At 42.2% G+C, this 24,720-nt stretch overlaps 1 protein-coding gene across 1 annotated transcript; it reads left to right on the forward strand.

Moving 5' to 3' along the window:
• Nucleotides 1-9,262: 9,262 nt before the first annotated feature.
• On the forward strand, nucleotides 9,263-12,485 carry LOC101423444 (chymase). The gene is made up of 5 exons (XM_004477480.5): nucleotides 9,263-9,430; nucleotides 10,071-10,221; nucleotides 10,955-11,090; nucleotides 11,305-11,559; nucleotides 12,162-12,485. Exons 1-5 carry the CDS (start codon nucleotides 9,352-9,354, stop codon nucleotides 12,303-12,305), a joined length of 765 nt encoding a protein of 254 aa, XP_004477537.3. The 5' UTR covers nucleotides 9,263-9,351; the 3' UTR covers nucleotides 12,306-12,485.
• The last annotated feature ends 12,235 nt before the right edge of the window (nucleotides 12,486-24,720 follow it).

Below are 24,720 nucleotides of genomic sequence, written 5' to 3' on the forward strand. Positions count from 1 at the left end.
AGTGGCACCGCACACATGGAGAGCTGATGCAGTAAGATGATGCAACAAAAAGAGACACAGATTCCCCAGCTGCTGACAAGAATAGAAGCAGACACTGAAGAACACACAGCAAATGAACACAGAGAGCAGACAACTGGGGGTGGGGGGCAGTGAGGAAGGGGAGAGAAATAAATAAAATTTTTAAAAAAAAAACTTATGGGATAGAGCAAAAGCAGTGCTGAAAGGGAAATTTAGAGCCCTAAATACCTATACTAAAAAAAGAAGAAAGAGCTAAAATCAAAGATCTAACTAAACAACTGGAGAAACTAGAGAAAGAACAGCAAAACATTCTCAAAGCAAGCAGAAGGAAAGAAATAATAATGATTAGAGCAGAAATAAATGAAATTGAGAACAAAAAATAATAGAGAAAATCAACAAAACTGAAAGCGGGTTCTTTGAGAAGATCAATAAAATTGACAAACCCTTAGCTAGAAAACAAAGGGGGAAAAAAAGAGAGATGATGCAAATAAATAAAATAAGGAATGGGGGAAGTTATGACTGACTCTACAGAAATAAAGAGGATTGTAAGAGAATATTAGGAGAAATAGTATGCCAACAAATGAGATGACCTAGATGAAATGGACAAATTCCTAGAAACACACAAACATTGACTCTACAAGAAATACACAAACTTAACAAACCAATTACATCTAAAAAGAGTGAATCAGTCATCAAAAATCTCCCAAGAAAAAAGTCTAGGATCAGATGGCTTCATAGGTGAATTCTACCAAGTATTTCAAGAAATAACACCAAGCCTGTTTAAACTCTTCCAAAATATTGAAGAGGAAGGAAAATTACCCAGCACATTTTATGACGCTAACATCACCCTAATACCAAAGCCAGAATAAGATACTACAAGAAAATTACAGGGAAACAGACTTGGCCCAGTGGTTAGGGCGTCCGTCTACCACATGGGAGGTCCGAGGTTCAAACTGCGGGCCTCCTTGACCCGTGTGGAGCTGGCCCATGCACAGTGCTGATGCACACAAGGAGTGCCGTGCCACGCAGGGGTGTCCCCCGCGTAGGGGAGCCCCACGCGCAAGGAGTGCGCCCCGTAAGGAGAGCTGCCCAGCATGAAAGAAGGTGCAGCCTGCCCAGGAATGGCGCCACCCACACTTCCCGTGCCGCTGACGACAACAGAAGCGGACAAAGAAACAAGACAGCAAATGGACACAGAGAACAGACAACCAGGGGAAGGGGGGGGAATAAATAAATAAATAAAAAAGAAAGTTACAAACCAATCTCACTAATGAACATAGATGCAAAAATTCTTAACAAAATACTTGCAAGGAGAACCCAATAGTATATCAAGAGAATTATACACCATGAACAAGTAGGATTTATTCCTGGTATGCAAGGGTGGTTGAACATAAGAAAATAAATTAACATAATACAAAACATTAACAAATTGAAGAGAAAAAAAGAAAACCACATGATCCTCTCAATCAATGCAGAAAAGACATTTGACAAAATCCAGCATGCTTTCTTGATAAAAAACACTTCAAAAGATAGGAATATTCCTCAATATGATAAAGGACATATATGAAAAACCCACAGCCAACATCGTACTCAATGGAAAGGTTGAAACCTTTCCCTCTATGATCGGAAACAAGACAAGGATGCCCACTGTTATTCATGTTGTGCTAGAAGTTCTAGCTAGAGCAATTAGACAAGAAAAATAAAAGATATCCAAACAGGAAAAGTGAAAGTAAAACTCTCAATATTTGCAGATGACATGATCCTGTATTTAGAAAATTCTGGAATGTCTACAACAAAGCTACTTGAACTGATAAACAAGTTTGGCAAAATGGCAGGATACAAGATCAACATGCAAAAAGCAGTAATATTTCTGTACACCATACTGAACAACTTGAGAAGGCAATCAGGAAAAAATTCCATTTACAATAGCAACAAAAAGACTCAAATACTTAGGAATCAATTTAACTAAAGAAGTACAGGACCTATATGCAGAAACCTGAAAAAAAATTCTAAAAGAAATCAAAGAAGACCTAAACAGATGGAAAGACAATTGATGTTCACTAATTGGAAAACTAAATATCATGAAGATGTCAATCCTACCCACAAAGATCTATAGATTCAATGGATTACTAATTAAAATTCCAACAACCTACTTTACAGAAATAGAAAAGGCAGTTACCAAATTTATTTGGAGGGGGAAATGCTCCCAAATAGCCAAAAGCATTCCAAAAAGAAAAGCAATGTGAGAGGACTTTCACTGCCTGAACTTGAAATATACTACAAGACTACAGAGGTCAAAACAGCATGGTATTGGCATAAAGATAGAGATATCAATCAGTGGAATAGAATTGAGAGTCCAGAAATAAACCCTCATCTCTATGGCCAACTGGTTTTTGGCAAATCTACCAAGTCCTGCAAAATAGTCTCTTCAAAAAATGGTGCTGGGAGAACTGGATATCCATAACCAAAAGAATGAAAGAGGACCCCTACCTTACTCCCTATACAAGAATCAACTCATAATGGATCAAAGACCTCAATATAAAAGCCAGGACCATAAAACTACTAGAAGAAAATGTAGGGAAACATCTTAGAGACCTTGTGGTAAGTTGTGTGTTCTTGGATTTTACACATAAAGCACAAGCAACAAAAGAAAAAATAGATATATAGGACCTCCTCAAAATTAAACACTTTTTCACCTTAAAGGACTTTGTCAAAAGGGTGAAAAGGCAGTTGACTCAGTGGGAGAAAATATCTGGAAATCACATCCAATAAGGGTTTAATATCCATGATATATAAACAGATACTATAATGCAACAATAAAAAGAAAATTGACCACATTAAAAAATGGGCAAAATATTTTAATAGACATTTGTCCAAAGAAGAAGTATAAATGGGGGGAAAAAACATGAAAAAATGTTCAACATCACCAGTGATTAGGGAAAAGCAAATCCAAACTACAATGCGGTATCATTTCACACCTATTAGAATATCCACTATTAAACAGTCAGAAAACTACAAGTGTTGAAGAGGATGTGGAAAGACAGGAACATTTATTCACTGGGAATGTAGAATGGTACAGTCACTGTGGAAGACTGGTAGTTCCTAAGGAAGTAGAATATAGACTTGTCATGTGACCCAACAATACCACTATGTTATGTCCAGAAGAACAAAGAGCAGTGGCACAAACAGACATATGAAGTTTACAAAAGCATTATTCACAACTACCAAAAGACAGAAACAACCCCGGTGTTCATCAACTGATGAATGTATTAAAAACTGTGGTATATATACACGATGGAATATTATGCAGCTCTAAGAAGAAATGAAGTCATAAAGCATATGACAACATGAATGAACCTAGAGGACATTATGATGAATAAAGCAAGCCAGACACAAAAGGATCAATACTGAATGACTGTGCTATTATGAACTAAATATATTGTGAAACTCATGGAGTTAATAATTAGAATATAGTTAAACAGAAAATAGAATGAGGTTAGAGAATGGAAAACTGAGGGTTAAATCTGTGCAGGATTGGTAAAGTTTGTAAATCTTTGGAAATGAATAGAAATGGTGAGAGCACATCATAGTGTTTGTAACCAGCAGAGCTATTATATATGACAGTGGTTGAAAGTGAAAGTCTAAGGACATGTATATTACTAGAAGGAAAGCTAAAAAAAATGGAACATGGGACTGTATAACATAGTGAAACCTCACGTGAAATACAAATATGGTAATACTGCATATATAAGACTTTTTATAAAATATCAATACAAATAGAGAGACAGAAACAGAATAATAGCTATGTACAGCAAGGGAAGCGCAGCAAGTTTGAGAGGTGATGAGGTTTTTTGTCTGCCTGTTTTTGTTTATTTTGTTTTGTTTTTGTTTTTGTTTTCATTTTTTAATATCTTTTTTTTTTAAGATACATAGTTTACACAAAATGTCACATCAAAAAGTAAAAGAGGGGAAGTGGATTTGGCCCAGTGGTTAGGGTGTCCGTCTACTACATGGGAGGTCCGCGGTTCAAACCCCAGGCCTCCTTGACCTGTGTGTGTGGAGCTGGCCCACGTGCAGTGCTGATGCACGCAAGGAGTGCCATGCCATGCAGGGGTGTCCCCCACATAGGGGAGCCCCACACGCAAGGAGTGCACCCCATAAGGAGAGCCGCCCAACACAAAAGAAAGTACAACCTGCCCAGGAATGGTGCCACACACATGGAAAGCTGACACAGCAAGATGATGCAACAAAAAGAAACACAGATTCCCGTGCCACTGACAACAGAAGCAGACAAAAGAATAACACGCAGCAAATAGACACAGAGAACAGACAACTGGGGCAGGCGGGGGGGAGTGAAGGGGAGAGAAATAAATAAAATAAATCTTTAAAAAAAAAATAGAAGAAGCTCCCACATATTCCATTTCCCACACTCCCCACTCTTCCCACACCAACAACTCCCCCCATCAGTGTGGTATATTCACCACACCCAACAAGTACACTTTGGAGCACTGCTACACAGCATGGACCATAGTCCATGTTATAGTCTACTCTCTCTCCCAGTCCATCCAGCAGGCCATGCAAGACATACAATGTCCTGCATCTGTCCCTGCAATATCATTTAGGACAACTCCAAGTCCTGAAAACTCCCCAATATCACACCTCCGTCTCTCTCTCCCCCTCCCTACTTGGAGCTGTAGGGTACCTGAGAGTTGCCTCCTGAGGACTTCCATATTGCTCAGATGTGGCCGCCCCTGGGCCAAACTCAGCATATAAATGCATTACCTTCCCTGCAGTGTGGGGCATGGCTCCCAGGGATGGGCCTCCCTGGCGCCAAGAGTTTACTACCAAGCACCAGCTTGTGATGCAACTAGAAAAAGACCTTGAATAAAAGGGGGAAATGGTAAAGATAAATGAGTTTATATGGCTAAGAGACTTCAAAATGAGTTGGGAGGGCATCAGAGGGGTCACGCTTGCTCATGTCTCAGCAGGGTTTCAGAGACAGTCAGGGTGGAGCTCCTGGGGGCTATGGAGACACCCAGGTCCCACAGTCATGACAGATGGCTCTGGGATTTGGTGACTTGTCAGTGGCCCCTGCTTTGGAATTAGTGCTCCTGAGTGTGGTGGACCTGGACTCAGGTGTGGCCTCTCTATAAATACTTCTTTGTCACTTTTACTGAGCCTGTGGTTGGCACTGGGGTTGGTGTATATTCAGGAGACTTGAATCTCTGGACTGTCTGTGTGCCAGCTGGGCCCTGAGTCTCAGAAGAGTTGCAACACCTACTCTCTGGTTCATTGGACTTGCCCAGGTCAGCTAACAGGGTGATGGGGATGGTCAACCACCACACCAGGGAACCAAGAGAGTCTACAGCTGCAAGCAGGAGAATTCCAGTGGGAGCTAGACCCCCCCTCTCAATTTGGGGGTGGAGTGGACATTGCTGTCCCGGGGTCCTCAGGACGGAGGAGCAGAATGTGGATTGGAGTGGACTTACTGGTATTCTACTGTACAGTTCTTGAGACTCTAGCAATGAAAGAGGTTGTATCAGTATTATTATTGGAATAATGAAAATGCTCTAATAATGATTGAAGTGATGAAAGGTATTATAACATACCACTGATTGTACACTTTAGATTGATTTATGCTTTATTAATATGTATCAATATAGTTGGTTTGTTTTTAAAACTATGAATAATTGTTTACATTTTATAGATGCAGTATCTAAGCGTGACTAAGAATTTAAGGAACTTTCTCAAGTTCAGACAGGTAGTTAAGTGGCAGAACCAGGAGTCAATCTCAGTCTCATCTAACTGTAAAGGCTGTTGCATACCTTAAATGTCAAAGTGAATGGCACAGAAAATAAATGTTTCAGGAAATCAGAGAAAGGATGAATCTTCTGCATTATAGTGGCTAAGAAACCACTAGTACTATAAAAAATACCAGAGCTGCAGCATCACATCCAATCCTTTCTGTCCCACTTAAGCATGAATCTTAAGTCTCCATCCAACTTCCACTAGAGTATCTCCGATAATGAGGAATACCTCCCATATCACACATTCATGTTATAACAATGGTTTTTTGGTCATTTCTTCCCAATATAAAATCAATATCTGTTTCCCAAGATGTCAGAGAATCAGATCTGGTGACTACCTAGCCACATACAATCCCCAAACTACACCACAGGACTATTCAGCAAAGGTCCCACTTCCCCTTGTCTTGGCTCTGACAAGACACTAGATGCCTAAATCACCAGCAATGCCTTCACCCAAAGCCAGACCCCTCTACCACCTACCCTCACAAAAAAAAAAAAAAAAAAAAAATTCCACACAATGCCTTTTCCTTCAAGTTACTCCCTTCTAAATCAAATTTCACATCATTTCGCCTGATTGGCACAATATAGATCACATGGTTGGAACCTAGCATGCAAGAGAAACAAGGGAAAACAAGTCTGTGACTTCTGCCTAAGGAAGGCAAGACTTATAATTGAGAATTCCCCTAATACAGGAAGAGTGTTCGAAAAACACTGAAGAACCACATATGTGGAAGTGTCTACTATAAATCACAACTTGGCTGCCCAGCATGAACACATACTCTTTTTCCATTCATAAACTTCTAACAACAATGCTCCCACCAAACATAATTCTGTCTTCTATTCAAAGGAGAATGAGGCTTGACTATCCCCAGAATGGAAACAACCCAAAGTCTCAGCAGTTACAGCTTTCAACTCCAAGAACAAAATCTCTAGGTGATATCCATCCTACCTCTAGTTTAGTCACACTCTTAACTTGATGTTCTATAAACTACAGACTAATCTGAAAAGTTTACCAGCAACAACACATCCTATATAAAATAACAGAAGGAGCGAAGAGGAGAAAAAGGAACTCTGTTTTTTTTAAATATGCAAATACACACATGGGAGAACAAGGAAGAAAATATGGGCTGATATCACATTCCTCATTTCTGAAATCAGTCCCTATTCCATTCTCTTGCTTTCAGTTAATGCAGATGAAATGATACTTGAGTCCCCCCACAACCCCCGCCCCCCAAGATGTTTCCCTCATCTGTCTGCTCGTTGTCTGTCCATCTTCTTTTAGGAGACACTGGGACTTGAACTTAGGACCTCCTGTGTGGGAAGCAGGTGCCCAACCATTTGAGCCATATCCATTCTGATATGTGAGTCTCGATGGGTCTGAACCTTACTGATGCTTGAGGCTATCATTCTAGCCCTGGAATACCTACCTCTCAACTCCTCATTACATGAGTGAATAACAGAAACCCTTCATTTGTTTAAGCCTCTGCTTTTTTATCTAACTGATGCAGGATAGTCAGGACTTCTCCAGCTCCAAAATCCCCTCTGTTCTGCCGATAGCAGAATGGCCAGAATAGGGTTGTGAGATTTAGCAAATAAAAATACAGGGGGGAGAGGGTGTGGCTTAAGTAGTTGAGCACCTGCTTCCCCCATGGGAGGTCCTGGGTTCAGTACACTGTACCTCCTAAAAACAAACAAAACAAAAAAAAAAGAAAAACAACAAGCAAACAAATGAAAAAACCAATTTAGGGGAGCCAATGTGGCTCACAGGTTGAGGACTGGCCTCTCACATATGAGGTCCCAGGTTCAATCCCCAGCCCCAGTACCTAAAAAAAAAAAAAAATACAGGACTCTCCCTCTAATTAAAATAATACAGGACTCCCAGTTAAATTCAAATTTCAAATGAATGACAAATTCAGTATAAGTATGCCCCATGTACAATTTGGGGCATACTTATACTGAAATATGATTTGTTATTCATCTGAAATCCAAATTTAAATGGGCATCCTGTATTTTATCTGACAACAGTAGAGAGTGAAAAAAAGTGGTACAGAGCTTCCTAGAGTGCCCAGATGTGGGAAGACATCAGGAATATGTTTAAAAGTCTTATTCTAGGAAGGTCAGGGTTGTGGATGAGGCTAAGGAAATTAGGCTAAGGGCAGCAAAGGACCCAGAACAGGTCATTCCTTCACAGCCTGTAAGCAAGGGTATGGTGGAATGAGTGGGGCCAGTATTTACCTTCTATGATGCCCCTGAACTAAAGGTCTTATAAATCTCCAAGAGAGGGGACTCTCCACCTTGTTACCCTACTTTTCTCTGGACATTTTGCTTCTCCACATCCAGAGAAAACAACAGATATGTGTTTAAAATCTGGTTCTGATTGTTACGAAGTTTTTTATCTTGGTCCTGTTAATTCCTGTGAGTCTCAATTCTATATCTGTAAAATGACAGTATTAGTATTTCCCAGTGTTGTGAAAAAGAGTCACATCTCAAGATACTAACAATTGCCTGTCTCTATATCAGCAAAACCAAGCATGACTCATAATGTGAAAATAAGAAACCCCAACCCTGCTGGAGGAAACCACGCTTCTACATGTATGCTTTCCCCTCCCTGCTGGTGAGACTCTATTGCTCTCTTTGGTGGTAGAGCTGAACGGACACTTGATTTGGGTTTAGGAAAATCTAATTCTGAACCATAACCCTGGATAAGTAGATAATACCTACTTCACAGGGCTGTTATGGAAATGATAATATATCTAAAAGTTGTGGCAATAAATGATACACATACAAAAGGCTCCCCAAAAATGCTAATCCCAATCCCATTTGCTCTTGTGATAATGAACGACAAGTCCCGTCACAGTGCCTTGTCCCCTCCACCGTCCACTCTCCTCGGATGTCTCCCTTTACTACCAACAAACTTTTGGTTCAAAGGAAGAGAAAGATCCAGGTCAATGTTTTCTTAAAATGAGTTACTGCTCATATTTTTACATAGTAAGGGATGGGATGGGAGGGGATGGGATGGGAGGGGATGGGATGGACACTAACAAAGATCATTGCACATGGCAAGAATAAATAGTGTTTCCTAAAACTTTTTATTCCTTTGAATGTATGTTTGTGCTCATGTGCTCACATATGTATATTGGGTTTTTTTGGAAAAGGCATTTCTTACTTGGACTGTAGCTTTAAAGTTCATATCCTTCTGAATGCTCAGTGTACAGGCTCTCCTCCCACCCATGTTTCTACCGGGCTTTTACCCAACAGCCCTAACTGGGCAAGGCATCCCCCTCCCTCGGGTGGGGCACCATGGTCCAGGGCTCCTCTGGGAGCCAGGACATGGGAGTTCAGGCCTCAGCTTCACCTCTAGCAGAACAGATGGCAATGCAGACAGAAATTCTGATCAGAAAGATAACCGACTTAGAATAAGAGAAGAAAATGTGACCAGAGAGTTCCTGTGGTAACCGGGCCTGTTCCTCCCTCGCTTGCTGGGAGTTATAAAGCCTGAGACCAGAAAATAAAACCAGCCTCTGCCATGGGCTGCTTCTCTGAGAAGATGCATCCTTTTCCTCTTCTCCTGCTGGTCATTCTCCTATCCCCCCTGGCCGAAGCTGGTGAGTCTTGGGGCCCGTCCCTCTGCAGTTTGAAGGATTGGCTCCTAAATCAAAGAAGCTTAGTTTGAATGTAGCTGACTCTTAAGCAGAGCCTCAGGTTCTCTCTGCAAGGATCTCAGAGTGAAGTTTCCACTTGGGATACACCCACCCATCTATTCTCTGCAGCCTGTTGTAGTTCTCATGCACAAGGAATTCCTTGCTGAACAGGCAGGTGGCCACAGCACGTGGGAAGCAAGGCATCCCCAGGGAAACGGGCATGTCCTGCTCATCTTCTGAGCCTCAGCACTACTCATTATCTTGTGATTTGGTTGTGATTTGGTTGTTCTGCAACACTGCTCCCTGCGAAGACAGGAGACTGGAGAACTATCCAGCACCATGGCAAGGGAGGGGTGGGGACGGAGGCTCTGTGGGCAAGACTGCCTGAATGGCATCTAAGACAGGGTTGGCTGTCAGGTACTGAAAGAAGGAATGAGAATTTATGTAGGGGGTTGTGAATGGAGAAAGCAGATACATGAGACAAATGAGGGGAGGATGGACAGAAAGCAGGATGCGAATGAGATTCGCAACGCTTACCCATCCTGTGCGCGCTCCAGAGTGAGGACGGACACCTATGCTCAGAACATGGGCTTCTCTCTTGCAGGGGAGATCATCGCCGGCACAGAGTGCAGGCCACACTCCCGCCCCTACATGGCCCACCTGGAGATTGTCACTCCCGAGGGTCACCTGGCACATTGCGGGGGCTTTCTGATAAGACGGGACTTCGTTCTGACGGCTGCTCACTGTGCAGGAAGGTAAGAAAACAGGGTCCTGTTTATCTCCAAATGGGAGGAATAAGGACGTGCCTGCGGGGCGACTGGGGGGCTTCTGGGCCTTGATCAACTTCAAGGAGAGGGAAGAGACGAATTTGAAGAAATTGGTCTCAGACTTGGGTAGATGCCCTAAGCCTTGGTCACTGTGAGTCCAGCTCCCTCACAGAGGAGAAAGATGTCTTTCCAATGGTTCCTCTTGTAAAAGCAGCTCCTTCTCACCCCCTCCCAGCACATAAGATATGGGACTCACTTTTCAGGGACCAGGTTTCCTGGGCCACTTCCTCTATTCTCTTTTCAAGAACACCTGCCTTTGGTTCTCAGGGACCTGGACCCATCGTTTTTATGGGAGACAGAGAGTAGGGCTCACATGGGACCTACTGCTTCCCCCCTCTCCTCTAATACCTCCTGCTCCAGAGGGCTGGCCCTCATCTAGGGTACCCTGCATTAGGAAATGCTGACCCTGTTCCCCCAGGTCCTCCAGGACCTGCTCAGTTCCCAGGAACTCCTGAGGGTCCTAAGTTGTCTTTGTTCCCTGGGAAAGCACTTCCCTGCACAAAACCCCAAATGCCACAAGTGGCCCAGAAAAGTGGGAGAGGGGCAGTAAGAGTCCAGGGACCCAGTGAGCCACTCTAATCCCCTTTTCTCTGAATGCGCATATCCTAGGAGAAAACCTAAACCTTCATTGTGTCTCCTTGTCCCATCTCCTTCACAATAGCTCTATTACGGTCATCCTTGGAGCCCACAACATAAACGAGGAGGAAGACACGTGGCAGAAGTACAAAGTCGTGAAACAGTTTCCTCATCGAAAGTATAATTCTTTGACCATTGACAACGACATCATGTTACTAAAGGTGAGACCATCTTGCTTCGCTGTCTCTACCTCCTGTCCTCTTGGGCTTTCTCCTTCAGGTCCCCATTGCCCTGAAATTTCCCCGACTGCATCTCCTTCCACGTCACCCATCTGGACTTAGCTTTGGGATGAAGCTATTTGCCCTGTCCTCCCTGGTGGCCTCCAGCCACCCAAAACCCATTTCTACCACTGAGTGCCCCTCATTCCCTTCGCAGTTGGAGAAGAGAGCCAGCCTGACCCCGGCTGTGGGCGTGCTCCCCCTTCCGTCTCGATTCAACTTTGTCCCACCTGGAAGAATGTGCCGGGTGGCCGGCTGGGGAAAGACAGGACTAGACGAACCAGGATCAGACACTCTGCAAGAGGTGAAGCTGAGACTCATGGCTCCCCAGGCCTGCAGCCACTTTAAATACTTTAACCACAATCAGCAGCTGTGCGTGGGCAATCCCAAGAAGACAAAATCTGCATTTAAGGTGACTCTCAAACAAGGGTTCTTAATAAGGGATCCTTGAGCTTGAATTGAAATTCTAAGAAACATTATTCTTGTAGGGACGTGTTGGTACTGGTGTAATACATTTATTAAATAATACACAGTATAAAGCAAACTTAGTAAGGGGTCCATGGTTTTCACCTGACTAGCAAAGGGGTCTGTGGAACAAAAAAGGTTAAGAATGCCTGCTTTCAAACTAGGGTTCTTCTCCAGAAGTCACTGTTCAGGGACTAGAATTCTCCTAGGGGAAGATGGGGTTGGAAGATTGCCACTTAGTGACAGTCTTTGGGATAACAGGACAGAGGAAATTGGATTTGTCCCTCTGTACTTACCTCTCCCATGGCCCAGTACAGCTTCAGACCTTCCCTCCCAGTCCACTGCCCAGGGCATGTGCAGTGAGCTGAAGAAGGCCGTGGCTGCCCTGGGGAAAGCAAGAGGGCTTCAGACGTAGAACCTATAAGCCCATGAGGGTCAGGGCCCCTGGGCCTGACGCCAGGGCTGGCAGGCTCAGAGTAGGGACCCGCAGGCAGGAGTAGAAGACTCTGCTCGCTCACCTTCGGCTCTGTTTCTCTCTTTGCCCCACAGGGAGACTCTGGGGGGCCTCTTCTGTGTGCTGGGGTGGCCCAGGGCATTGTCTCCTATGGACGGCCAGACGCCAAGCCCCCTGCTGTCTTCACCCGAATCTCCTTTTACCGGCCCTGGATCAATCAGGTCCTGAAGAAGAATTAACTCCAGTGGCCTGGGCCAGCCTGAGAGGGACCCAGAACCAGACCTGAGCCAGCTCTCTGTGCCACTCAGTCTGGGGCTGCCTCTGGTTGCTGCTAAAATCCTGCCATATCCATGAGCCTCCCAAAATTTCCTACAGGTCACAGAAATTTCCACAAATCTCAATAAATACCCAGCTTCCAAGTTTGAGTGTGTGTCTGCTCTCTCTGCTGCTCTCTTCTCCCTGCACATTGCAACCTGATTCCCAGCCCAGGCAGCCTGTAGGATATGGAAGGATTGTGAGGATTGTGGGGTGTGTGTGTGTGGAGAGAGAGAGAGAATGCATGTAAACCAGAGAGAGGAAATGGGGGGGGAGAAAGGGAAGGAAAGAAAGGAAGCAAAGAAGATAACATAAGGAAAGAAAGAAAAGGGTTTCCCTGGAGAGGCAGGATCCACATTTCCAGAAATTATACCAGATCCTTCCCTGCCTTAATCATCAACCCTATAACAAGTCTGATATATCTTTACTTATATTCAGAATCACTAAAAACATTTCAAATTGCAAATGAGAATCTCTCTCCCCCCACTTCTCCCTCCCTCCCTCCCTCTCTATCTCTCTCTCTCTCACACACACACACACACATACACTAATATCACCACCAGAGGAAAAAAGACACGAATATCCCAACAGCAACTGATATCAAAATAAAATTTGAGTCCCAAGTTTGTCTATGTGTTGTCCACATGCCACATTTATTCTGAAGCTAAATCCCAACGTCTTCCCACCCCCAACTGCAATTTTATTCTCCCTGAATAGTCTGCCTTTGACCCTTCCTACCTCAAACCAAATTTCCAGAAAAAAATAGATAACTTGAAAGTTGTTTCTTCTCCTGACATGCTCCCTTCCTCTTCAGTCCCTTCCTCCCCTACATATCCCAAGGCTAGGCCCAGAAACACCCCTGCCAATGACTCCTAGAGATTATGTAAGAACCCTGGTAGTTGATTCCCAATGTCTTCTAAAACCCCTGCCCCAATAGTACCTTCACTGCATTCTAGACATCATCTGCCTTACAAGAAACAAAGATAGTCTCCCCAGCACGAGGTGAAGAGTGATGATAGAATACAGACAACAGCTAATGGGGGAGCTGGGGGGCAGAAAGGACAGCATGACTCTAGTCTGGGAGCAGCAGGGACATATTGGATATGGACTCAGAGCCACCTCAGCTCATACTCAAAAACCTTACTGTCTTCCTCACCAGAAACAAACCACTGTCTCCAAGTGTATCACACAAGGAGAGATTAACACTAGGCCAGGCCTCTTAAAAAATATAGTCTCCCAACGGACCTGTGACATTCCCCTATGCCCACATCCTCTAAAAATCTAAAACTGGGATGAAAGGAATCTAGAGTTGATACTTCCCAATCCCAAGGGACTAAGGAATAAACTCAGGGTGACTGTCTGTAGTCTACATTTTAGAGGTGACCACATGGATCTCCCCAAGGTCTATAGAAGATCCGAATTGAACTGGCTATAGATGCCCCAGGGAAAATTGCCTCACCACATCTCTCAAGAGCTTTCAGAATACCTCTCCCAACCTCCCTTCCCCAAACCTCAGAGTCCCTGTTTTGTCTGAGGTTTCAACTATTCCAAAAGTAAAAGGAGAGGTAACGTCACTACTGGGTATATACCCGGAAGTACTGAGAGCAGTAACACACACAGACATCTGCACAACGATGTTCACAGTGGCATTATTCACAATTGCCAAGTTAGAGACAATCCAGGTGTCCATCAATCGATGAATGGATAAACAAAGTACAGTATATTCACAAGATGGAATATTATGCATCTGTAAGAAGAAATGAAATTGTAAAGCATATGACAACATGGATGAACCTGGAGGACATTATGTTGAATGAAACAAGCCAGACGCAAAAGGACAAATGCTGTATGACTGTGCTATTATGAACTAAACATATTATATAATCTCATAGAGTTAATAACTTGAATATGGGTCACCAGAAAATAGAATGAGGTTAGAAAATGGAAAGCTGAGGGTTGACTTGTGCAGAATTGGTAAAAAGGATGTCTTAATCTTTGTAAATGAATAGAAGAGGTGAAAGCCCAACATAATGCTGTAACTAGCAGTATTATTATATGAGTATGAAAGTGGTTTAAAGGGAAAGTCTAAATGCATGTATGTTACTAAAAGGAGAGCTAAAAAATGTAACATGGGACAATATAGCATAGTAAAACCACATGTGAAATATGAATATGGGTAAAATTGCATACTAAGACCATCTTCGAAACTGAACAAAGGTATGTTAATACTACAAGATGTTAATATCAGACAAATTTATGCTAAGTGAAAGAAACCAGACACAAAGTACTATATATTGTATAATTCCATTTATATAAAATATAACTATAAATCAATTTATAAAGATTTATTAAACCCATATATAAACACTAAAATTAGATTAGTGGTTATATATGGCTAGGGAAGGCATGCTAAGGGATGCAGAGGTGGTTTTTTTTGGAGTAATAAAATTGTTTTAGATACTTTGTAGTGATGAATGTACAACATCGTGATTGTAATAAAAGCCATTGTTATACATTTCGGACAGATTGTATAGTATGTGAACATATTTCAATAAAACTGTTTAATAAATAAATAAATGAGCAAAAATAGCCAGAAATAGCAGCTATGTACAGCAGGGGAAGCATAGAGAGATTGAGAGGTGAAGAATTTTCTTGTTTGTGTGTCTGTTTTTGTAATTATTATTATTGAAATAATGAAAATCCTCTAATAATTGAAGTGATGAATGCACAATTATGTGATTATACCAAACACCATTGATTGGGCACTTTGGATGAATTGTACACTTTTTTAACATGTATCAATAAAATTATTTGTTTATAAAAAAAGTAAAAGGAGGGTACAAAAATTCTACATGCTCTATGGCAATGATTGTTGAAAATCTCTTATGCGCTAGGTGCAGATTAGATGGAGTCAATCAAAATTAAGATGTGTTTTAGAAAGCTGATACCATGCTGGTTTGAAATGAGCTTCTATAACAAGTATTCTTAGGTTATTTTAACAAATTGAAAAAGATCATAAAATAAAATAAGAGCTGAAGACCTTTCTGAAGTGTCTTTTTAGGAAAGACACAAATAGAAATTCAGCCAACTTCCCCATCCCCACGTCCACTTGTACAGTTCAGCAGAAGAGTCCTTCCAGGGACTAGAGAATGTGAGTCCATGACACAGCTGGCCAGGCTGAGTAGCCCAGGATAATCCACACAGCAGGGGACCCGTCCTTAAGAGAGCTCTGAGGGTGGGGCCTGCAAAAGCATCAGAATCGTGCCTACCTCTGGTGGAGACCCCGGGGGAAACGAGCTTAATTGGACAAGGATTCTCAACCTTGGCACTACTGACATTGTGGGTCAGATAGTTTTTTGTCCTGGGGGGCTGTCCAGGTGTGGGATGGTGAGCAGCATCACTGGCTTCCCCCCTAGAAGCCAGTGATACCCCCAACCTCCACTTGTGACAATGAAAAATGTCTCCAGGCATTGTTAAATATTCCCCTTTGAGGGCAAAATTGCTCTCAGTTGAAAACCACTGTTCTAGACACATGATACAGAAAAGTCGGTTGGTGACACACAGGGATCCCCCCTCACAGTGCATCTAGATAAGAGAGGACCTACTATCTGTTAGGGTTTGAATCAGAGATGCAGAGAAGATGGCATCTCACTGCTGTAAAACAGATACTGGGAGCAGATTAGAGGAGTGATGGCATCACAAGATCTGCACGAGAGTACCAAGCCACAAAGGGCTTCCCTAAAACCAGCAACACACAGACATGCCCAGCACAAACTCTTGCCAGCCGAGGGGTTACCTGGAGAGAGAAAACAGGGTGAGACAGGGACAGACAGATTGGAGACTATGACTGATAACACTCGCCGCTTCTGAGGATGTGGAAGATCCCTTTGACCAGACTGAATATTTCCAGGAATTTGTCTTAGAGCTAAACACAAAGATGTGGAAGATCCCTTTGACCAGATTGAATATTTCCAGGAATTTGTCTTAGAGCTAAACACAAAGTTACATGTATAAAGATTTTATCCCAGCATTTTTAATAAAAGAAGTTGGAAACTCAACCATGGAACAAAATTTTAATGGTAAATTCATATGATTGAACATTTTGAATTCATTAAAAATTTGTTTTCAAAAGAATTTAATGACTTGAGAAAATTCAGTATAATGTAACATCTTTAAAGAGCAATATAAAGAAATCTCCATGTAGTAGAATCTCACTTTTGTAATGATATATATTACATGTGCACAGGAAAAACTGGAAGTAGTTACATCAAAATAACTATGATAGTTATTTGTAAGCTGAGATTGATAGTTATTTTCCTTCTAGGCTGCCTCCAAGTTCCCTGTAGTCTAGTTATTAGGGACTCAGCACCATATACTGAGCAGCCAGGATTTGTATGTGTACCCGCCACTGGTCTTCCATTGGTTAAGGTTTACTGCATAGGAAGTGTCAACATTCCTGCACTTCCAGATTGCATGACCCAGTCCATCCAGAAAGATACTACAGACACTGTGCCTCCATGGATTCCTTCAAGTTAGGACACAGGCATGAGGGTCTCCTCTTGTCTGTTGTCACCATTCACGGGGACTCCTTGTTCTTTATCAAAGGTGGTGCTCCTGTTCCTGCTTTAACCAGCTTGTTTCACTGGGTTGGTCAGGGCTCATAATGATGCAAGCTTGATCATGGCTCCAGAATTCCTGGTTTCTGATTCCAGCTTCATTATCTATAAGAACAGAGGGGAAACTTGGAAATAACTGTGTGGTAGATAACCAGCATAAAATGGTAGATGGTAAAGTGACCAAAGAATACAACTAGTGTAGCAGTTTGAGATTGCTTTATGAATCCCAAAAAGAGAGAGATTATGTTTGTAAACTAATCTATTCCTCTGGGTTGATACACTTTGATTGTATTAAATTCATTTGAGGGGACTTTGATCAGATTACTTGATAAGATTCCTGTAGGGCTTTTATTGAACTCCCTTAATAAGGTGTGACTCAGGGTTGAGTCCCTGCCCCCTTGCTGAGTTTGATATAAATGAACACTCAGACACAAGAAGAGAGACCTCTGTCATTTTTTATCCTACCATGTGACAGAAAGGAGAAGGCTCAAACATCTGAGGCCCCAGGGAGAGATGAGCCATTTGCCTGATAGCTTACAGCTGAAATTGGGAACAACCAGTGGAACAACGGAGACTGATAAAGGAGGCCAGGAAAGAGAAAAGTCCTACGCCAGCTTGCAGCTGAAATTGGGGGAAGGCAGAACAGCTGAGCCTGAGAGAGGAAGCTCAGAGGAGAAGGCAGAGACCAGGCATAGATTGCCTGCCATCTTGCTTCAACATGTTGCAGCTGACTTTTGTGAGAAAGCACCTTTTATGGTGACGTGAGCTGGACTTTTCATAGCCTTGGAACTGTAAGACTTTACCCCAAATAAATCCCCTATATAAAAACCAATAGATTTCTGGTACTTTGCATTGGCAGCCATTTGGCAAACCAAGACCTTAGTTATCAACCATTCCCCAAACTCCCATCATTATCCTTCTTCCTTTCTTAGAAATTAAAAAGACCAGGATGGATGTTCTGTTTCCAGAAATATGAAGAAGATGTTCTAACCAGAGCACTTAGGCAGGAAAAAGAAAAGTCACCCAAATTGGAAAGGAAGAAGCAAAACTTTCTCTATTTGCAGATGGCAAGATCCTATATACAAAAATTCCTGAAAAGTCCACAACAAAGCTCCTAGAATAAATGAATTCAGAAAAGTGACAGGATACAAGATCAACATGCAAAAATCAATAGTGTTTCTACACTAGTAAGGAACAATCCGAAAAGGAAATTAAAAAAAACTTCCACTTACGATAGCAACTGAAAGAATAAAAAATCTAGGAATAAATTTAACCAAGGATGTTGATACTGATGACTATGCTTATGAGCCTGTGCTTGAAATTTCAACTAGGCCTAGAACTGCAGGGTGCCTAAGAGTTACCTCCTGAAAGCTTCCATGTTGCTCAAATGCGGCCACTCTCAGCCAAACTCATCACATAAATGCATTACCTTCCCCCCAGCATGAGGCATGACTCCCAGGGATAAGCCTCCCTGGTGCCGAGGAATTACTACCAATCACCAGCTGGTGATGTAACTAGAAAAAGACCTTTAATAACAGGGGGAAATGGTAAAGACAAATGAGTTTATATGACTAAGAGACTTCAAAATGAGTCACGAGGTCATCAGAAGGGTCACACTTATGTACATCTCAGCAGGATCCCAGAGACAGCTTAAGTAGATACAACCGCAGGTACTGGTACTCCTGAGGGCTACAGAGATACACAGGTTCAATGGTCATGGCAGACGACTCTGGAGTTCAGTGCCTTGCCAGTGGGCCCTACTTTAGAATTTGTGTTCCTGAGTGTGATGGAGTTGAACTCAGATGTGACCTCTCTACACATGCCTTTTCTGTCACTTTTACTGAGCCTGTGGTTGGTGCTGGGGTTGGTGTATGCTTAGGAAACTTGAATCTCTGGACTGTCCATGTGCCGTCTGGGCCCTAAGCCTTAGCAGAGTTGCAACATCTACTCTCCAGTTCATTGGACTTACCTAGGTCAGGTAACAGGGATGTGAGGATGGTCAACCACCATACCAGGGAACTGAGAGTTTACAACTGCAGTTTACAACTGCAAGCAGGAGAATCCTATCCATCAGCCATGTGGGATCTAAGCCCGTCTCGATTTAGAGGTGGAGTGGACATCGCCATCCCAGGGTCCACAGGATGGAGGAATAAAATATGGATTAGAGTGGACTTACTGGCATTCTACTATAGAACTATTGTGACTCAAGCAATGGAAGAAATTGTAGCACTGATGTGGAGAGAGTGGCCATGGGAGTTGCTGAGGGCAGGAAGAGGGAAGAAGAGGTGGGATATGGGGCAATTTTTGGCACTTGGAGTTGTCCTGAATGATATTGCAGGGACAGACGCAGGACTTTATATATTCTGCCATAACCCACTGAATGGACTGGGGGAGAGTGTAAACTACAGTGTAAACTAAAATCCATGCAGTGTAGCAGTGCTCCAAAATGTATTCACCGAATGCATTGAATGTGCCACACTGATGAAAGAGGTTGTTGATATGGAAGGAGTTGGGTGGGAGGTGGGAGGGAGTGAGGTATATGGGAACATCATATTTTTTAATGTAACATTTTGTGTGATCTATGTGTCTTTTTAAAAAGACAACTAAAAAATTTGCTAAGAAAAAAATATTGTTGAAAGAAATTTAAAAAGACCTAAATGGAAAGCCATCCTATGTTCATGGGTTGGAAACTAAATATTGTGAAGATGTCACTACTACCCAAAACTATTTACCTATAACATGCAATCCCAATCAAAATTCCAACAACCTTTTTTGCAGAAATGGAAAAGCCAATCATAACTCCTATGGAAGAGAAAGGCCAAAAATTATTACAAAGCCAAAAATTATTACAAAGCTATAGTAATCAAAAGAGTTGTACTGGCATAGGGACAGACATATAGAACATGGAAAAGAACTGACAGTTCAGCAATAAACCATCATATCTACAGCCAGTTGCATTTTGATAAGAGTGCCAAGTCCAATCAATGGGGAAAGAATAATCTCTTCAACAAATGGTGTTGGGACAATTGGATATCCATATGTAAAGAAATGAAAGTGGACCCCTACCTCACACCATTACAAAAATTAATTCAAAATGGATCAAAGATCTAAATATAAGAACTAAAATTATGGAACTCCTAGAAGAAAATACCAAGGAATATCTTCAGAATATTGTATTGGGCAATGGTTCCTTAGACTTTACAGCAAAAGTATGAGCAACAAATGAAAAAACAGATAAATTGGACTTCATCAATGTTAACTTTTTGCATCAAGAGACATTATCAAGAAAGGAAAAAGATGATCCATAGAATGGAAGAAAATATTTGGAAAACACATATCTTATAAGGACTTAATATTCAGACTACATAACGAACTCCTACAACTCATCATTAAAAGGACAAACAACAAAATTTTTAAATGGTCAAAAGTGGGAAATGGATGTGGCTCAAGCAATTGGACTCCTGTCTATCACATACAAGGTCCAGGGTTCAATACCTGGGGCCTCCTGGTGAAGGCAAGTTGGCCCCTGTGGTAAGCTGGTCCAGGAAGAGTGCTGGCCCATTCAGAGTGCTGCCCCATGCAGGAGTGCTGGCCCACATGGAGAGCTGGCACAGCAAGACAACGCAACAAAAAGAGACACAGAAGAGAGACAATAAGAGACACAGCAGACCAGGGAGCTGAGGTGGTACATAATCAGAATACAAGCAGACACAGAAGAACACACAGCAAATGGACATAGAGAGCAGACAAATTGGAGGGGATGGAGGGGAATAAATCTTTTTTAAAAAATGAACAAAAGACCTGAATAGACCTTTCTCTAAAGATGGTTATATAAATAGTCAGTAAGCACATGAAAAGATGCTCAACATCAAAGCCTTTAGGGAAATGCAAATCAAAACCTCAGTGAGATACCATTTCACATCCATTAGACAGGCTACTATTTTTTTAAAACACATGTTGGGGGTTAGGATGTGGAGAAATAGTAACACTTGTTTTTTCTTGGTGGGAAAGTTTTTGTGCAGCTCCAAGGAAAATAGTTTGGTGGCCCTTCAGAAAGTTATATACAAAACTACTGTAAGACCCAGCAATCCCACTTCTAGGTGTATGTCCAAAAGAATTGAAAGCAAGGACTCAGATATTTGTACACCAATGGCCATACTGGCATTATTCACAATTGCCAAAGATGGAAGCAAATCAAATGTCCATCAACAGATGAATGGATAAACAAAATGTGATATATTATTCAGGAAAAGGGAAAGACATTTTTTTTTTGGTGGGGGGGAGGCAGGTACTGGGGCCAGGGATTGAATCTGGACCTCATATGTGGTCCACTCAACTGCTTGAACCACATCTGCTCCCAGAAATAACATTCTGATACATGCTACAACATGGATGAACCTTGAAGATCTACTGTTGAGTGAAATAAGCCAGACATAAAAGGACAAATATCTTATGATCTCACTTACATGAAATAAGTAGAATAAGCAAGTCCATAGAGTCAGAAATTAGAATACCAGGGGCCAGGGTTGTGGTTAGGGAATGGGGAGTTAATGCTTAATGGGTACAGTTTCAGTATGGAGTGATGAAAAAGTTTTGGTAAAGGATGGTGGTGATGGTAACACAACATTGTACTTGAAGTGGTTAAAATGGGAAATGTTTTGTTGTATTTATACTATCACAACAAAAGTTTTTAAACATACACATTTTCTGAGTACTGACTATGTGCCAGGACAGTGTAATTATAAAGCATGTAATTATAAAGCTCAGGCTTCTGTTAGTGAATGGGTTCTAAGGCAGGATTTGTTTTTCTTGGAAAGACCCTGGACTTTCACTGGAAAATATCCTGTGGCTGAATGTTACAAATGTCACAAAAACCATCTGAGGCTGTGCCTCTGTGCATCAGGTTTGTCAGTCAGTCAGGCCAGAGAAAGATGGAGAAGAAGCAAGCAGATTCCATCCCAGATTGTGTTATTTGTGGTTCAGCCATTATTAGCTGAGTCTATATTTTTTATTAAAAATGAGAGGTTTCTGTCTTTACTCAACTTTTCAGTACTTTCAACTTATTTGTTACAATTTAAGTGTTTTGTATGTTTTGATTTCTTTTTGGAGAAAATCTGTTAAATGGCTCTAGGCCTGTCCAACTAAAGCCAGGGGAACACAATCCCCCTGACCAATGTCTCACCAGAAAAGGAGATGGCTGTGTGATTTAGGGTTCATATCTTCATCAATCATTGCATCTTTGGGCAGCCAATCATTGCATCTTTGGGCAGCAGTAGCCAGGAAGCTAAACTCTTTGTTGATTTCCTGATGGTTTTACTGATGAAAATCTCATTTTCATCTAGCATGTAACCTTATCTGTGCTGGGCCTGCTGACTCTGAAAAGTACACTATGACCACTGCACATTTTCCATTACCAGCCGCACCTCTGGGCTGTAAAACAATCACATTGACCTGTTCTTTGGGTCTTTAGCCTCAAAAGACCTTTCTATCAGTTCCCAGCAATGACAGCACAATCAAAAAAAGGTAATTTAGGGGGAGTTGAATTGAGGCTCTGTTTACAAAGGGCACAGGGTTTAGGGACACCAACGGGGATGCACCCTGGAGCTTGCAAGAATAAGAAGCCACATGGCCCCTTAAGCACTAAAAGGTCCAAATAAGGAATGGATATTGGAACCCTGAAAGAGAGTTGAAGCTCCATCTCTATTAGCTCTGGTAATAGCTGCAGGACAGGAGGTGTGGGCTCTGGTAGAGGAAGGACCAACTCCAACTGGTGGTCTGGCAGAAAGGAACTGTGTGAATAAATTTCCTGACCTCACTCTCCTCCTCCCCACAACTCCTACCAGTGCCTCCCATTGGTCAACTCCAGCTAAAATCATGAAGACAAGGGAGGCTTTCGAAACAGCCACAAAGGTGGCCCCCGGCACAGGTTGGAGAGTGGCTAAATGGAAAATTTCTTCCTTCAGCCCAATCCCTAAAAGAATCTTCCAGAGTTCTTTGGCCTGTTCTCTTTCCCATGTTTTTGATTTAATGTAATAAAATAAGCCTTTCTACCTACCTCCACCCCTAACCCCAGCCAACAATTCCTTTTTAGGGGCAGAAGAAAAAAGGAAAAGTCATATCACCGACACTTAGATGTTCTCAAGCCCATGCTAGAGTAGTCTTTGATGCAGGAAAGGTAGCAGATCCAAGAAGGATATGCTGTTGTGACTCACATCTACATGGGATGCAGGAAATGTTTCTTTTTGAAGCCAAACCCATCGAGATACTTTTGGTCTGTAGGTGACAGAGGCCATCAAAGGTGTCGGTGCTATTGTAGGAGCCAGAGAGAGTTCTTTTGATCACTATATAACAATTAACTCCTAACAACTGCTCCTACAAGCAATAATTTAACCCAGATTCCACCATCTCACCACAGAGAGGGAACACTGACCCATGGTGGGAAATATGGAGTGATATTCCAGCTAAAATCTTCAGATGAACAAAGTGTTTGAGACCTCTTTTACATTGTGTTTTTCCCTTTTTGGTCTGCATTTTATGAACATTTTCTCTTGCCCCTCACCATCCCAATTGCATGTAAGAGAAATGCTGATCTCAGGTACTCCCCCACTACACTTTGACCTACAAGGAGATGCCCCATACATATACACTTCTGTGCCTAAGGGACCTAAAAAATACCCAGCACTTTTAAGTGCTCTTGGGTACAGGATCTGAGCTGATGCTAATACTAGAGAACCCAAAATACAATCATGGCCACTCTATAAGAGTTGAGAGGGAAGCAGATTTGGCTCAAATGATAAAGCGTCTGCCTACCAAATGGGAAGTCTAGGGTTCAAACCCAGGGCCTCCTGACCTGTGTGGTTAGCTGGCCCACACACAGTGCTGATGCACGCAAGGAGTGCCATGCCACTCAGGGGTGTCCCCTGTGTAGGAGAGCCCCATGCACAAGGAGTGCACCCCATACGGACAGCTGCCCCACATGAAAAAAGTGCAGCCTGCCCTGAAGTGGCGCCACACACACAGAGAACTGACACAAGGTGACACAACAAAAAGAGAGATTCCCGGTGCTACTGACAAGAATACAAGCAGACATAGAAGAACACACAGTGAATGGACAGAGACAGCAGACAACTTGGGGAGTAGAGGGAGGGGAAAGAAATAAATAAAAAATAAAATAAAAATTTTTTTTTTAAAAAGAGTTGAGACAGAGATTGAGTGATGAATGGAGTCTTAGCCTAAGTCCAATTCACAGTTTGTACACTGGGTCATTGAATCCACTTGTGATCAGTTCCATGGTTCCTGAGTGCATACTTAGAAGCTGACAGAACCCTCATAATGGTTTCCCAATTTATAAAGTGAAAGCTATTACGGTAAGAAAAGCTAGTGTAACTGCACTCCTGCCCTTAGCCAGAATGGTAAATCAGAAGCAAGAGAGCATTTCAAGTGACATGTCATATTTTAATGTCCTCCCCAAAGGTCTCAAGGATGTACAGGATGGTCCCCTGAAAAACAGATGTATCATGGCAAATGACAATGTACTTCCATAAACTTAAGCAAATGGTAGCCCAAATTTCCGCTACTACTTTGCATGTAATTTCTACACTAGAATAGATCAACAAACCCCTAGTATTTGATACGTGACTTTTGATCAGGCAAATGTCTTTTTTCAGTTCCCTTCAGAGGGAAGCAGATGTGGCTCAACTGATAGAGCATCCATCTACCATAT

Source organism: Dasypus novemcinctus, chromosome 3 (assembly GCF_030445035.2).
Source record: "Dasypus novemcinctus isolate mDasNov1 chromosome 3, mDasNov1.1.hap2, whole genome shotgun sequence".
Taxonomy (NCBI): domain Eukaryota; kingdom Metazoa; phylum Chordata; class Mammalia; order Cingulata; family Dasypodidae; genus Dasypus; species Dasypus novemcinctus.